Here is a 13,782-nt window from a genome sequence, read left to right on the forward strand (position 1 = left end):
AAAAAGACTTAATCCCTTAGGTATGGTTAAGAATCATTACATGTTAGACCATTCTGTTAAGCCAAAAGCTTGGACAGAGCTCCTCTAAAACTCTGTTCCCCTTTGCTTCCCACAAGGAAGGATGTAAACTGAGAAGCAAAAATCAGCACAGAGTTATGTCAATCAGCTTGGAGCAACTTCTCCCCACTCCATTACTCCCCTTCTGGACCAGGCACACCATAAGAGACCACTGATTCCGCAGGGAAATGTTTGAAGCCTCTTTCAAACTGCTGGCACACTTTCCCTCCTTGGTGCAGTCCTTTTTACCCAGCCCTCACTTTCTGCTAGAAGTTTCCATTAAATGGTTTGATTCCAGTATCCCAAGTTTAGAGGAAGGCTAATCCCCAACTAAAGTCTCAAACTCCCACAAAAATGGATTATTCCTAGAAGATGATCAGCTGTGCTGGCTGGCATTATTTACTGCCTACTTCTTCGAGGTGCTTCCTCTTTCAACTGCACAATTCTTCCATGGGCTATGTAAATACACCTTCAAGTTTGTCCTTTTCTGCAAGAACTCCAAAACCTCACAGAAAGTACTGTACTTGTCAGAGATTCTAGTTTATCATAAATCAGTTTCTTCAGCTTGAAGGCAGGACAGAGTGAATGTTCACATTCAAAACATTGTCTATGTACTGCAGCAGTAAGGAGGACAAACCGATTATTAGTACAGAAAGACAAGCAGCAGCCCAACTGTTCGTCCTGTTTTTCAACAGCTCGTATTGAGGAAGACTTAAAAGAGCACAATTCTACCTGAGCTAATACCAAGCTTGCACAGGGGACGTGTACTTGAGTACACATAAATCACAGTGTAAGACAGTGGTCTCTTTGGAAAAGAGAAGCCTTTGCATTAAAGCAAACTTTGCAGGTATCTGAACCAGTAACACAGTCTTTTAGAAAGAAGTTCAGAAAGCTAAGTAACAACTAATTACAGAACTCTCTTTTGCTAATGTGACAATAATGGTAACCAACTTTCCCCTGAAACCTCAACAGAAACGTTACCAATAAGTAACTTGCAAGCAAGTCAGCTCCTGTTCTCCTCCCACATCCTCCATCATCTTTCAGACAAGCTCAAATAGCACATTTCTGAATGGCAACTTCAAACTTAAAGATTTTTTAAAGACCATGTAAGTAAACTGAATGGTGCAAGACTAGACGGGGAATGGAACAACCCCACTGACCAGTGTGATGACCAGGCACCCCACGTACACGCTTCTCATACAGCAAGACTTGGAAGCACAGAAAAAATACACAGTGAACCTGGATTTGAGTGCTGGGGTAGTTTAAGGTTCACTAATTTGGCTAATGGATCCTGCCCAAAGCAATTGGCTTACAAACTGCACTCATGAGTTTAGCAAATATTTACACATGTTGTATGCAACATCCTGTGCCTGAATAAACTTCACCACCAAGTTTTCAAGTGCAAATGTATATAAACTCCCTTAATTCTGCTCTTAAAAAAAATTCGATTCCTCCCCCCAAACTCGAGCCTGCCCTGCACAAACTCTCTGAAAATAGATAATGATTAAATACCAATCTGAAGGTTCACAAGAAATGAACTACTTAATTAAATGAAACATAGCTTCAAACAAGCAACACTGAATTTGTTCCTCCATTAAAGAGGACTAAAAGTCCCTGCATAGAGAAAGCAGTAAATAAATAGCAGAAGTACTATTAGTTAAGACATCGGACAAAAACAGATCAGATTCCTGTCTTGCTATTTTTGTCTTCACGTAACAACAACTGCATTTGGATGTTCAAAATTCAGCATAAAATATTGCTTTACACTTGTGATGTAGTATGGATAAAGGAAATACTTTCAGTCTCAAAACACTGAGATTACTGATGTATAGGAACTGTTAATTGCCACTGGTTTGTTCCACTGATCAACAATTGCTTCAAATTAGGCACAGATGAAGAGTGCTGCAGATGCATCCAAATGTAGGGTTGCTTCAATAACTTAATAGCACTTCAATATGTGCCTTGCTGAATTCTTCACTGCTGAAGGAGGATCAGAGTCTTCAGTTTACAGCAAAAAACAAAACAAGGCAGTTATGAAGATCATGTAACACATAGCTCTGAAGCCCAAAGTGGAGGTTTGCTGCAATATGGTAGTCTGCTTCTGGTCTCTTCAGCACAAGCAGCTGCTGTGGCAGTTGCTCCCTCCTCTTCTGCACCTTCCTTTACCTCCCTGAAACCTTCTGCTTCTTGGAATGGACACTCTAAAAGTTTCAGTACATTTCTTACCTAGAGAGAAAACATTGCATGGTTATGAGAATTTAGAAAGCGAAGGAAAAATGTTGTGGAGAAGAACTTCACACCAAATAATCAGTATATTGTATTTAATACATGAACTCCAGACAAGCCAAATATTAAACAGGTGAACAATATACATATCAAATAAGCTGAAATCAAAAAATCAGTAATTGTAACTGGGTTTGTATCTGTATGGGACTCAAGCTCAAATAACCTGAAATGCAAGTGCTTTTCTCAAAACAAATTAATTTCCCCATATTGTGCATGTAACATTCCCTGTGCTGAAGCCCACAGGTGAAAGCCATAAGTTTTAAAAGATAAGCTTAAGTTGTGCCAGGGGAGGTTTAGGTTGAATATTAGGAAAAAAATTTTTACAGAGTAGTCAGGCATTGGAATGGGCTGCCCAGGGAGGTGGTGGATTCACTGTCCCTGGAGGTTTTGAAGATGAGACTGGATGTGGCACTTAGTGCCATGGTCTAGTAACCACAGTGGTGTTGGATCAAGGGTTGGACTTGATGATCTCAGAGGTCTTTTCCAACCCAGTTGATTCTATGATAACACTTAGCACAGCAAGGAACAAGTATAAATTAATCCTCAACTGCCTCCCAAGATAAATGCCACTCTCAAGAAAGAAAAAGCAGGAATAAGTGTCTTGCCCTGGGGTCAGCCTACAAAAGCTGGTGAAGTTCAGTCAGATTTTTGATTCAGTTATTTGTTCTGCAGTCATTAAAATTACAGCCCCCTCAAAAACAATACAGACCTCCTGAACAGTGAATTTCCAATGCCCTTACTGCCTGAGATGCCAGACCAAATCTTGGCAAGCATAATGTCAGTCATCTACACCAGCACTACATATCCATGCAAATCTAGAGAGGGTGTAAGTAGTAATAGCATACCTCTGAGAAATCCCCATTTTCAGCTGCTTCTATGGCATTCTGGGCAATATAATTTCTCAAGATATATTTTGGATTGTTTGAATTCATGACCTTCACATGATCAGTGTTCCAGGTACCAGCATCACCAACACTTTCTATTTCTTTTTGCAAACGGACTCTGAAATTAAGCAAGTGACAACAACTGGTTTGGATCAAGAATCATATGTGAAAGTTGATATGTTTCCTTGCTTTGAGATCCTTAGTTTGCAGTTCTTAATAAATATTACATCATCTATAATCCTCTCAGTTTATAAAATGCAGCATGACAACAGAATATAAGATGTCACTTCATTCATAAAAGCAGCACTACAGACTGTCAGCAGGTCCTGACAAAGCTCAAGGAAGTGGCACACCACAGCTTTTGTGTTCTCGCAAAGTCAGATCAAGACACTGGTGCATGGTCTGTTCTGCATTGCTCCACAAAGACTGCCACGTTCAGGTCTTGTCTTTTAAGTATTTCTATGCTTGTTTATTGGTTAAGGTTTTGCTGTTCTGATAAAAGCAAAGGGATGCAATACAGCTGAGGCAGCTTGATCTACGTTTTATCAGTAATACTCACTAAAACTGAGCCCCACTGGAGAACAAGATCAGCCAGGTACAGAAAGGACCTAATCCACACAGTACAAACAACTGATGCTCTACTCAGGGGTTTTCTTTACAAAAAACCCTGCTAACACTTAGGCTTTAGAAGAGTCTGGACATTTTTTCCTGGCCACGATTTCTTTTACAGTTACTCTTTGATTAAGAATAATTCTACTTGATTTCTATATTAATACACAGATTTTTCTTTCAGAAAAAAGAAAATTCAAAGGACTTAAAGGTCAGTCAGTTGTAGTTACTGAGCACTTAAAAGTTCACAACTGAAATTAGTCTCTGTTAGAATCAACATCAACACTCTTGAAGCACTTTTAATACTAGATTTGATGCTAGGTGATTTCTACACCCTCACCCTACCACAAAATCTAGCAAACAAAGAACAAAGGTGCCCTTGAACTTTCACAGCAACAAAGCAGATAATATTCTGAACTGCATGTCCTCCCTATTTCTCCTAATCTACGTTTGAGAGAGAGTGCCTTTCATGAGACAGGCACGTCGTTCTCAAAATGCAGAAATACAGTACTATGAATACTGAGAAACTTTACCTGTATTTCTCCAGCCATTCCTTCCAGTGTCTTTTATTTCTGCTGAGTAAATCAGCAGCTGTTAACTGCTGCAGTTTAGAGAATTGTTCAATGCGTTCTAATTCTTTATTTATATTAGCTTTTGTTCCAATTAATGCAAAGAGCTGCGGATTAGACTGAGCCAACATCAGCATCATCGACAGCTGTCTAGGAACAAAAAGAACAAACACATTAGATAGTGAAGTTGAGCTGCCTGTCAAGAAGCAACTCTTAGCAATCAAACTACATATGAAAACATTCACAACAAACTATGATTTAGAAATAACAGAAATTCATAATCAACAAAACCGCTTTTAAAATTATAAATTATGCTAATTTTACTTTTCTTTCCCCCGGTATATAAAGAGCAGACAGTAGATTTTCAGAATTACCAGTTGAGTTTACTTGTGCAGGTCTTATCAAAATACCCTTGGAACTTTAAAATGAATTTGGAATAAAAAATTTGATCTTACTTAGCTATCAAGATAATACAGAATTCACAGGTTTTGTTGTTTGGGGTTTTTTTTATTTCTTTAACACCTACTGATTTTATTAGTACTAATAAAAACCTAAATGATATGGGGAAAGATACTTCATTTAAATTGCTATGTTTAATAGCGAAACACTATGTTTAATATTTTCAGTTAGCCAGTTTAAATCACAGAATGAGAATTGCTTTTTGGTAATAAATTCCTAACAATATCCAGACTGTTTTGTTGCAAGTTTGACTAGGACTGTATCTTTTCACATTTCACTGTGTTAGCTGGTGTTTCACCTTATTTTTTGATACCATGTTAGGTAACTTTTATTTTTCCTGGATTAATAACTAAACTACAGCATAAAGTAAAATAAAAAAAACAGAGTTACAGCCTATCAAAATACACTAAGTATATTTATCTCCTTTATGAAGGAGAAAATAAATATTATTCCCTGGCCTCAAAAGACAACTCGTTATAGCCGGTTATATTTTCCTACTTTTAGTAAGCAGAGATAAGCTGCGTGCTTTAATTTCTGAGTTTATATAAAGTACTATACTTTATATAATGTCTACCTATATGATATCCAAGAGCTGCAATTAAAAAAATCAGTTATGTACTCACCCATATCATGATGATTTATAGCTGCTTTTCATGTTTCTCTAGACCTGAATGCAGTGTTTAAAAAATACTGTCTCATCTCTATCACACAAGCTATATTCATATTGTGGTATCAACACAAAGAAAAGCTGAAAAATTTGGTAGGTTCATTACCTCCATGGAGCACTTATTAAGCAAAGTGTGGGGGGAGGGGAACATACTGAAAATACCTTTATTTTTTTCCCTCCTCTGCAAGAAGTGAAAAACGGATGCAATCACCGTTATAAGCAGCAGTTGAACATGCTCAGAGTAGCTGGACTGCAGAACAAATTAGACATGGACTATACCTAAAGTGGGCACTTGGGTTATACTTAGGCCAGAACATTGGTTGCTAAAAGCGACTTTTTTTGCTGACAGTACATTAGCAGAACACAGCAGCATTACAGTTCACATCCATTTCTTCTGTAAAATACTTTTGTATCACTTCATTATTTGGCTCTCTCATTGCCTCAGTCAGCAGAGACAGGGGAGGGAAAAAAAAAGGGCCAACTAAAGCTCAGAAACTTTAATCCAAGAGCCAACTGCTGCAAGTCATAGATGTAGATCATGATACATCTATTTGACAGTGATATTTCCAATCTTAAAATTAGTCAAATATTACATACCATACAGAGTTCGTTATGGTTATACTGAAACTACAAGCAAAAGCCAAAAGCATTTAAGTGGGATAATACCTTGGATCCATCTGTGGTTTGAAAGCAACTTTCAGTTCTTCCACAGAAGCACACTGACTTGTAAGCTCTTCTAAGAAATCTTCAAATTTTGAAGGATCAGTGTCCACTGAGAATGAACTCAGCAAGTAGAAAATATTTGTGAAGTCTCCACCTGAAAAAGTGTGGTATGAATAATGCAACTAATAAATCAGCAGGAAAACTGGTCCCATACCTCTTTCCTACCTCCCTCTACAGCAGTACAGGTCATCACTCTGAAGAGGCAAATAAACTGTTCCCTCAGTGAGGGTGCAAATGTGAGACAGGAGTCCTATATAAGGCAACAACTACTCCACAGTTCACAATAAGGTAATCATTTTTCAGTCTGTTGTTCTTCTCTCAGATGACAATGTAGTTGCACAAGGCTACTTTCTCGTAAGGTCAAGATATAAATTATATTTTGGGTTGATTATAGATACTGATAGGCTATTAAATAATAACCTGCTCTTCACCAACCTGTGAGATGCATGGTTTCAAGGAGTTCAGATACTAGCTTACTATCTTCTTCTAATTCCAGCTGGATTAGGCCTAGTTTTTTCCTCATCTTCTGCAAATAATGTTTCTCAAATTCTGCATCATATTCCTCTTCCAGGATGAGTTCACTTATTTCCAAAGGCAGTTCTGGAACTAGAGCTTCAGCAAGTTTCCCCAGGTTCCACTTGCAAATCTCTGGCTGTTTGTTGTAAGCATAGCGCCCTGTATTATCAGAACCATTGCAAATGTGCTCAGGGTCATACCTACAAATGAAGAAATAATAAGCATTCTTCCAGTTAACTGGACACCAGTACTGTGAAAAGCAGTACTTTTATTATTTTAGTCTGCTCTAGGAACTAAAAAATATGAAAGGGAACACTCCTTGATTCTTTTCCCAAACCCACAGGCTACAGTCTAACAGTTAGGGATGTTGTGAACAGTTAAAAAGAAGTTGAAAAGAAGACAACTAGAACTAACTTAACCTACTTTGCGATAAAGAGAATTAATAAAACTACTTTAGAGTTAAAATATTAGAGCAACCATAAATACCAGGACTGGTCTACACAGCATGTACATATGCACATTTCAAATAATGCTGCCACACTGACCTGTCCATGAATCCGAAAGGGCCGTAGTCAATGGTCAGTCCAACGATGCTCATGTTATCTGTGTTCAGCACACCATGGCAAAACCCAACACACTGCCACTCGGCCACCAACCTCGCGGTTCGTTTGGTTATCTAAAAACAAATATATTTCTTCCATTTTTCATCACAATGTATTTCCAACACATTTATGTACTTCCAAGCATTTCCTAGTCTGAACTGATGTTTCTACAGCTCTGATGGAAGCAGATTCTGGCAGCATGCCATACACACAGACATCTTTAAGGACAGCTTGCCTCTCTCCTCCTGTTAGTGACTGCCCTGTCACTCTGTCTCCCATTTCCATTTGCCTCCTATTCTCTCCTTCCATGCTTGACTTGCAAGTCAACAGAATAGCTTTAAAATGCGCTGGAGACAGACTCGAGTACTAGTCTAACCATTATACAAATATATTCTTTTGCCTATTACTAATTTTAAAGAGTAACTACAGGCAGAAGAACACATAAGCAAAGTCTAAGAAATAAAATTAACTATATGCAACGAAGCCCAGTATGAAGTTATTCTTCTGGTTTACCTAGTATGTAGGAGTGATTTACAGGAAGTTAAATAGTTTACACAAAAAAATTATTCCCTGTGAACAGGTTTTAGTGCTGATAAGCACTTACCTCAATTTGCTGAGAGTGGAAAAAAGCTACAAGACTAAGTAAAAATATTCCAAGAATGACAATTTTATTTAAATGCAATTGTTTACTGAAAGCATGCTTCATCAGAGGTATTTCTGCTGCTTAGCTGAGAGTTATTTTTATGGAATCCTTGACTGCAATCACTGCATGTGCCCCATCCACCAAATAAATACTGGAATATTCTAAAGTACTCATAGTTATTTAAATATATTAATCCACCTGTCAATCAGAACTACTATGTGCTATGAAATCTAAAATTCAGAAAGCTAATCTGTTTTTTAAATAAACCTAAGTAGTTCTAAATACTTTACTAAATTGCTGTAAGTAAAAATTTTATCTAGCCATTAGCTAAAACTTTTAAATCAAATTATTTTCATAGCTAAAATCACTCATCTTCCCAAAGAGCTATCAATGTACAGAAATTCAAAGCAACTATTTGCTCCAGACTGCAGTGTAAGTGTATTTCATTAAGGTTCAAAAACCTATCTAGGAATTGTTTCTCCTTGAACATTTCTATGCCTCTGTCTTTAAACCCAGAATTTTTCTGTTTTGTTTTTTTTTTTATTTAAAACATGTGCAGTCAGGTAAAGAAGAAAAATTAGACAAATCTTCCTCTGACAGGTAGTGAAAACCACAAATGATGCTTGGAACATAAGCTTTTGGTTCACCTTGAGATCCCATGCTTCTACTTTTGACAATATTCTCATGGGAGGTACTTTACCCATTTTTCCTGAACACTTTCTCATGGGGCAGTTGGAAGCCAGCAGCTACATGTGTCCAAAACAGATTACTTAGGCCCTAAACCAGTAGGAGAGGCACACCCTGCACAATGGCTCTGTGCCAGGAAGATGGTAGAAGTTAAAAATAAAAAAATCCTGGTCACGAGGGTTGGAATGAAAGCACTCCAGTGGTAAGGCAGTTCTTTACTGCTGGATGTCTTTTTATGAATGCGTCACATACCACCAGTGTTGTGGTAAAAAAGAAATTCCTCTAATGAGAATGCCCAAAAGCAATTAAAGCTTGGGTGCCACTCAAAGATGGGTATATTGATGAGAAAAGAGACAGCTTTGCACTCACTTTGGGCTTTATTCTTTTTGATCAACATTTTTCTACTGCTAGACAAACTAGAAAACAAGTATTTTGTATATATAAATAAGAGCACTATCTGAAGGACACACTCATTTAAATTTAAACAACAGCTACAAATTATTTGAGAGGTACAGATAATGTTGTTTGTTTGTGCTTTTCCATTTCTTTCACAATGCAAAGAAAAGATAAAACATGTTAGAGTTGAGCTGACAGCACTTCCCCACTATTAAAAAAGATGGATGTGTTTGTCAAATTAGAGAAGAGACTGAGATGCTTTTCAGGTGGAGAAAAGTCTGGAAAGTCTCCACTAAGGATAAGAGAAAACACAAGAGGCAGTGCTAGCACAGACATGGAGTGCAGACAGGCAGAGGCAGGAGAAGCACAACAAATAAAAAAACCGGATACGGGGCAATGAGAAAAGGATGCGGGGGGTGGAGGTGTGTGTGTGGTGTGGCCGGGCAGGGAGTGGGATGGGGCCTGGAAGAAAACCAGTAGTAACTGGGCCAGGAAAAGCAGCCAAAAGCAGGAAGAGGCACACAAACACATCCACAAAGATCCCCAAGTCCCATGACTTTTCTGCCATCAGGAAGTAAACATGCCATCAACTACAGAGCTGGACATGCACACAGTGGGTGACCAGCCACAGTTCTCCTCATCAAGTGATTTGTAGTCAACATTCCTGTTTGTAATTTGGAAAAATGAGACACAGGAAGTGACTCAGCATTCTCAATATTTTATAAAACAATGTTTTTCAAGCGATATTTCAGTACTGTCAACTCATCATCTGACAGTCACGGCCAGAACTTTCTCTCACAGTCTAAGACAGTCTCAGCAAATGGAGAGAAGTCTTGGGATGCTTCCCCAGAGCAGGGACATCGCGATCTACTATTAAGAAGGTTAAATTGCTTTCATTGGTTAGATCAGTATCAACACTGCTTTCATCAATAAGCAGGTCTATTTAAGAGTGCTTTCTTCAAAGAAAAGAATAGTTCAGACAATGAGATGATACAAAGTATTAACTGACTCCAGTCATCTGTGCTGGCAGATGAAGTTCCTAAAGACAACCGCAGTGGATTATGAAGAGACTCTGATCTTCCTTACCTCTTTAAAGAAAGCAGCATTCCTCTGAATACTGTTATCTGAATAAGCCTCCTGGATTTCTGGGTAGAAAGTGCGGATCACATAATCAAGCATCTGTATTCGAATATCATTTCGGTTAACGCTGGGACCCTTGCGTCCAGTGTATTCATCAGGAGGTTTAAAAATTTCAAACGAACCAAATCTGTTTCAAAATAATAAAAGCATGTTTTAGAATTATCTGATACTATTAACTTCATTTGACATTACATGTAGTAAGACCATTTACTATTGTTGTAATAACAGCACATTATCTTTTGAGTTTAAGGCCAACCCTTGAACTGACTGTGAGAAAAGACCTCCAACATTCCTACACTGAACCCAATGAGGCTCCGTAGCTCAGTGTAAGGAAGCACATACATCCATTGAACCAAACTGACAGATCAAGACCCTAGCCAGTACTGAACACCAGTTCAATAAAGTTTCTTACAACCACTTCTACAGAAGAATTCTTATCCTGAGTAAATGTACAGAAATTGGACTTTAATGCTAGACTGTATATCAAGCATATGTTAGGGTTGTCCACATATGTATACACACAGAAGCACATATACACATATACGCACATATCTATGTTCCTTATACCTCACTTTCCTCTAATATTCTATTACCTTACAGGAAGCAGTGCAACTTCCTGAAATGCCTAATGGTTTCTGCTGGAGCAGGAACCTCATACAGTTATCAGGCAGGGAAAGTACAACCGAACTTTAACAGTACTACATTAGAATTGGAATTAAGGGTAGAGCTACAATCCACCACTACTATTATCATCAAAAAAACCCCTGTATTCTGTGCAGGCATAAACATGAAAAATCTCTTAATAAGTCTGCAGAACTTACTTCTTTCTATCAGGTTAGCATCCCTAGCGTTTTATCTGTGTCTGTGCAAAGACACCAGCTCATCCCATCTGCTGGGCAAGAAAAACAGCTTCCTACAGCCCAGCAAAAGAAGTTCCAAGCCTCCAGAACAAGAAACACACAAACAGTACTGTTAGGGAAATACACTCAAAACAGTATTTTAAAAGACTGCTGTGCTTGGTTTTAAAAGAAAAAAAAAAAAACAATCAACAAAATAGGTTTTTACCTTAAAAATGTGGAGGCTATTCTCAGAACAACTGTACACCTCTCATTTTTTGGATTCCCATCATAAAATATGTCACGGACGACTTTTGAGTCAGACGTCACACATGTCCCAGCCCTTGTTGTTGGTATTCCCAGGTGAAACATCGCCTCACTGCACAGGAACTCCCGTATGCTCGACCGCAGGACTTTCCGACCATCAGCTTGTCTGCAGCAAGAAGACATGGACAGTTTTTAGGCTATAAAGGCAGGAACTCCTGTCTCCTCTGTAGCAGTGGAGAAACAAAAGCCTGAAAGTGTCACACTCTGTCCACAGTCAAACAAAAAAGTAGTGGCATATCTGAAAACAAAAGCTGGACTTTCAAACTTCTGTTAAAGTTCAATTAGATGGACAAAACAGCCTTGCAATGAAGACTGCACAGAAGAAAATAAACCTTCCAGTTACACACATCCCTTCTAATCATTAACTCTGTTGGTTTCATTAATGTAATAGTCTTTCCAAAAAATGAAAAAAATTTGGACAAGTATAGCTATTTTATTGTATATCAAGTGAATGGTTTCCTCTTAATAAAATAAAAATATTATTTTGTATTTTTCCGGGTAAGTACTCTAGAAATGGGGTGTTAAATATGGGCATGCATAGCAGTTGCATTAAAAAAACCCCTACCTGAACAGACAAAAAAGAGCAAACTAGGGTATTTAATAGATATTAAGTAAAGAGAAACAGACGCAGGTGGTTCTCAGCCACAAGCAAGCAGGAGAGCTGACCAGGGCAGATCTACAATGTTACCACCATATCTAGGATTTTTACTGTGATTTCCTTAATCTTCATAGACCTGAAAAAGGCCGTCAGAGGACCACGTGCATGAAACTAAGGTGTTACCGAGCCTGTGCACAGCTGGAACAAAAATATGGAAAATGCAAGTGGGAAAAATTACATGAAATATTTAAAGTAGTGCAGGCTCACGCGACTAATGAAGATACACAACCCTTGCAGGAATTTGGTCAGTATGCCATTTTGGGGACTTTTCCACTATTCCCTCCACAGCTGGGAAGAATGGGGGAGAAGGACCAGCAGCACAATCAAACACCCACATTTAAACACCATTTGTGTGGGCCATAGGGCAGCAAGCAGCCAGGTGGGTATTACACAGCGCCATCCCCACTGTCATCACGGTCTCTGTTCTCCCAAAAAGGGAAAACCCGCACAGGATAACCAGAGACTGAAGTAACGCGCCACCTGAAGGAGATGCCGCTACACTCGTTTTCCAGAGGAAAAGTTTGCCACCTCCTGGTCTAGCATTTAAATATTACATTTGCTGATGCCAAGATTAAAAAAAAAAAAAAATCCACGAGGGCTTAAGGGATGACCTCTGCCCGGAGAACGATCCCCAGCACGGAGCCAGCCCCTTGCTAATGCGATCTGCGAGCCGGCAAGCCGGTCCCGGTCCTCCCTGCAGTGAGCTCGCCCCGCAGGGGACACCGGGCGCTTCTCCCCCAAACCCGCGCCTCGCCGGGCTGTTCCGACACGGTCCCGCCCCGCTCCCCCCGGGCCTTACCGAGAAAAGGGGGTGATGCCGGCGCCCTTGAGCTGGATCTCCCAGCGCTCGCCCCGCGGGCCCAGCACCTCGCCCAGGTACATGGCGGCGCCGTCGCCGAGCTGCCCCGCGAAGCTGCCGAACTGGTGCCCGCAGTAACAGTGCGCCGCGGGCTCCGCGCCCGCCGGCACCCGGTTCCCGCTGAAGTACAGCGCGGCCTCGGCCTCCGCCGCCTCCGGGTCGGCCGCGGGAGCCTCCAGCCCCAGCAGCGCCAGCGCCGGCAGCGACATGGCCACGAGTCGCGGGTTCTGCAGCGGGCTGGGCCGCACCCGCGCGAAGCAGGCGCCGGTCACGGCCCGCGGGCCGCCCTCCTCCGAGGCGTCCACGGGCAGCGAGCGCAGTGCCAGGTTGTCGAAGCGCAGCGCGCCCAACCAGCCCCCGCCGCGCTCGGGGCCGCGCGGGGGCTGCTCCATGGCCGCTCCCGCGGAGCCGCGCCGGGCCCGGCCCGACACCGGCGGCTGCAGCCTCGGGAGGAAGCAGCGGGCGCTGCGCAGCACCGCGGCCATGCGCCCCTGCCGGGGGCGGTGTCGCGGGGAGCCCCGCCCGGCCAGCGGCAAGCAGGGAACGGGACTGGACAGCGGGTGCGGGGAGGGGCCACGTATAAGCCCTGGCCGTGCGGCGCGCCACCCAGCCCGTTTGGGGGCATCGCGAAGGGCGGACGTCTGGAGCCGCTGTCGCGTCGTGGCGGGCGCTGCCGGTGCTCTGTCCCGGTGCTCTGTCCCGGTGCTCTGTGCCCGAGTCCCGGTGCCGCTGTGCCCGTGTCCTCGGCCCATTCTCCTCAGCTGCGCCGGATCCGGCTGGGCAGGGACAGCCGCGGGGGCAGCACCCGTGGTCTCGCCCGAGGCTGTCCCGGCTCGGCGCCCGCCGGTGCTGGCTGGCACTGAG

At 41.5% G+C, this 13,782-nt stretch overlaps 1 protein-coding gene across 1 annotated transcript; it reads right to left on the reverse strand.

Moving 5' to 3' along the window:
* Positions 1–748: 748 nt before the first annotated feature.
* SELENOO (selenoprotein O) lies at positions 749–13,439 on the reverse strand. The gene is made up of 9 exons (XM_027679218.1): positions 12,859–13,439; positions 11,304–11,507; positions 10,185–10,365; positions 7,316–7,446; positions 6,690–6,970; positions 6,198–6,348; positions 4,370–4,555; positions 3,189–3,345; positions 749–2,283 (listed from the first exon to the last, which is right to left on the reverse strand). Exons 1-9 carry the CDS (start codon positions 13,401–13,403, stop codon positions 2,089–2,091), a joined length of 2,031 nt encoding a protein of 676 aa, XP_027535019.1. The 5' UTR covers positions 13,404–13,439; the 3' UTR covers positions 749–2,088.
* Between the last annotated feature and the right edge of the window lie 343 nt (positions 13,440–13,782).

The sequence above is a fragment of the Neopelma chrysocephalum genome, unplaced genomic scaffold (genome assembly GCF_003984885.1).
Source record: "Neopelma chrysocephalum unplaced genomic scaffold, ASM398488v2 Primary Assembly neopelma1_45, whole genome shotgun sequence".
NCBI classification, from domain to species: Eukaryota; Metazoa; Chordata; class Aves; order Passeriformes; family Pipridae; genus Neopelma; species Neopelma chrysocephalum.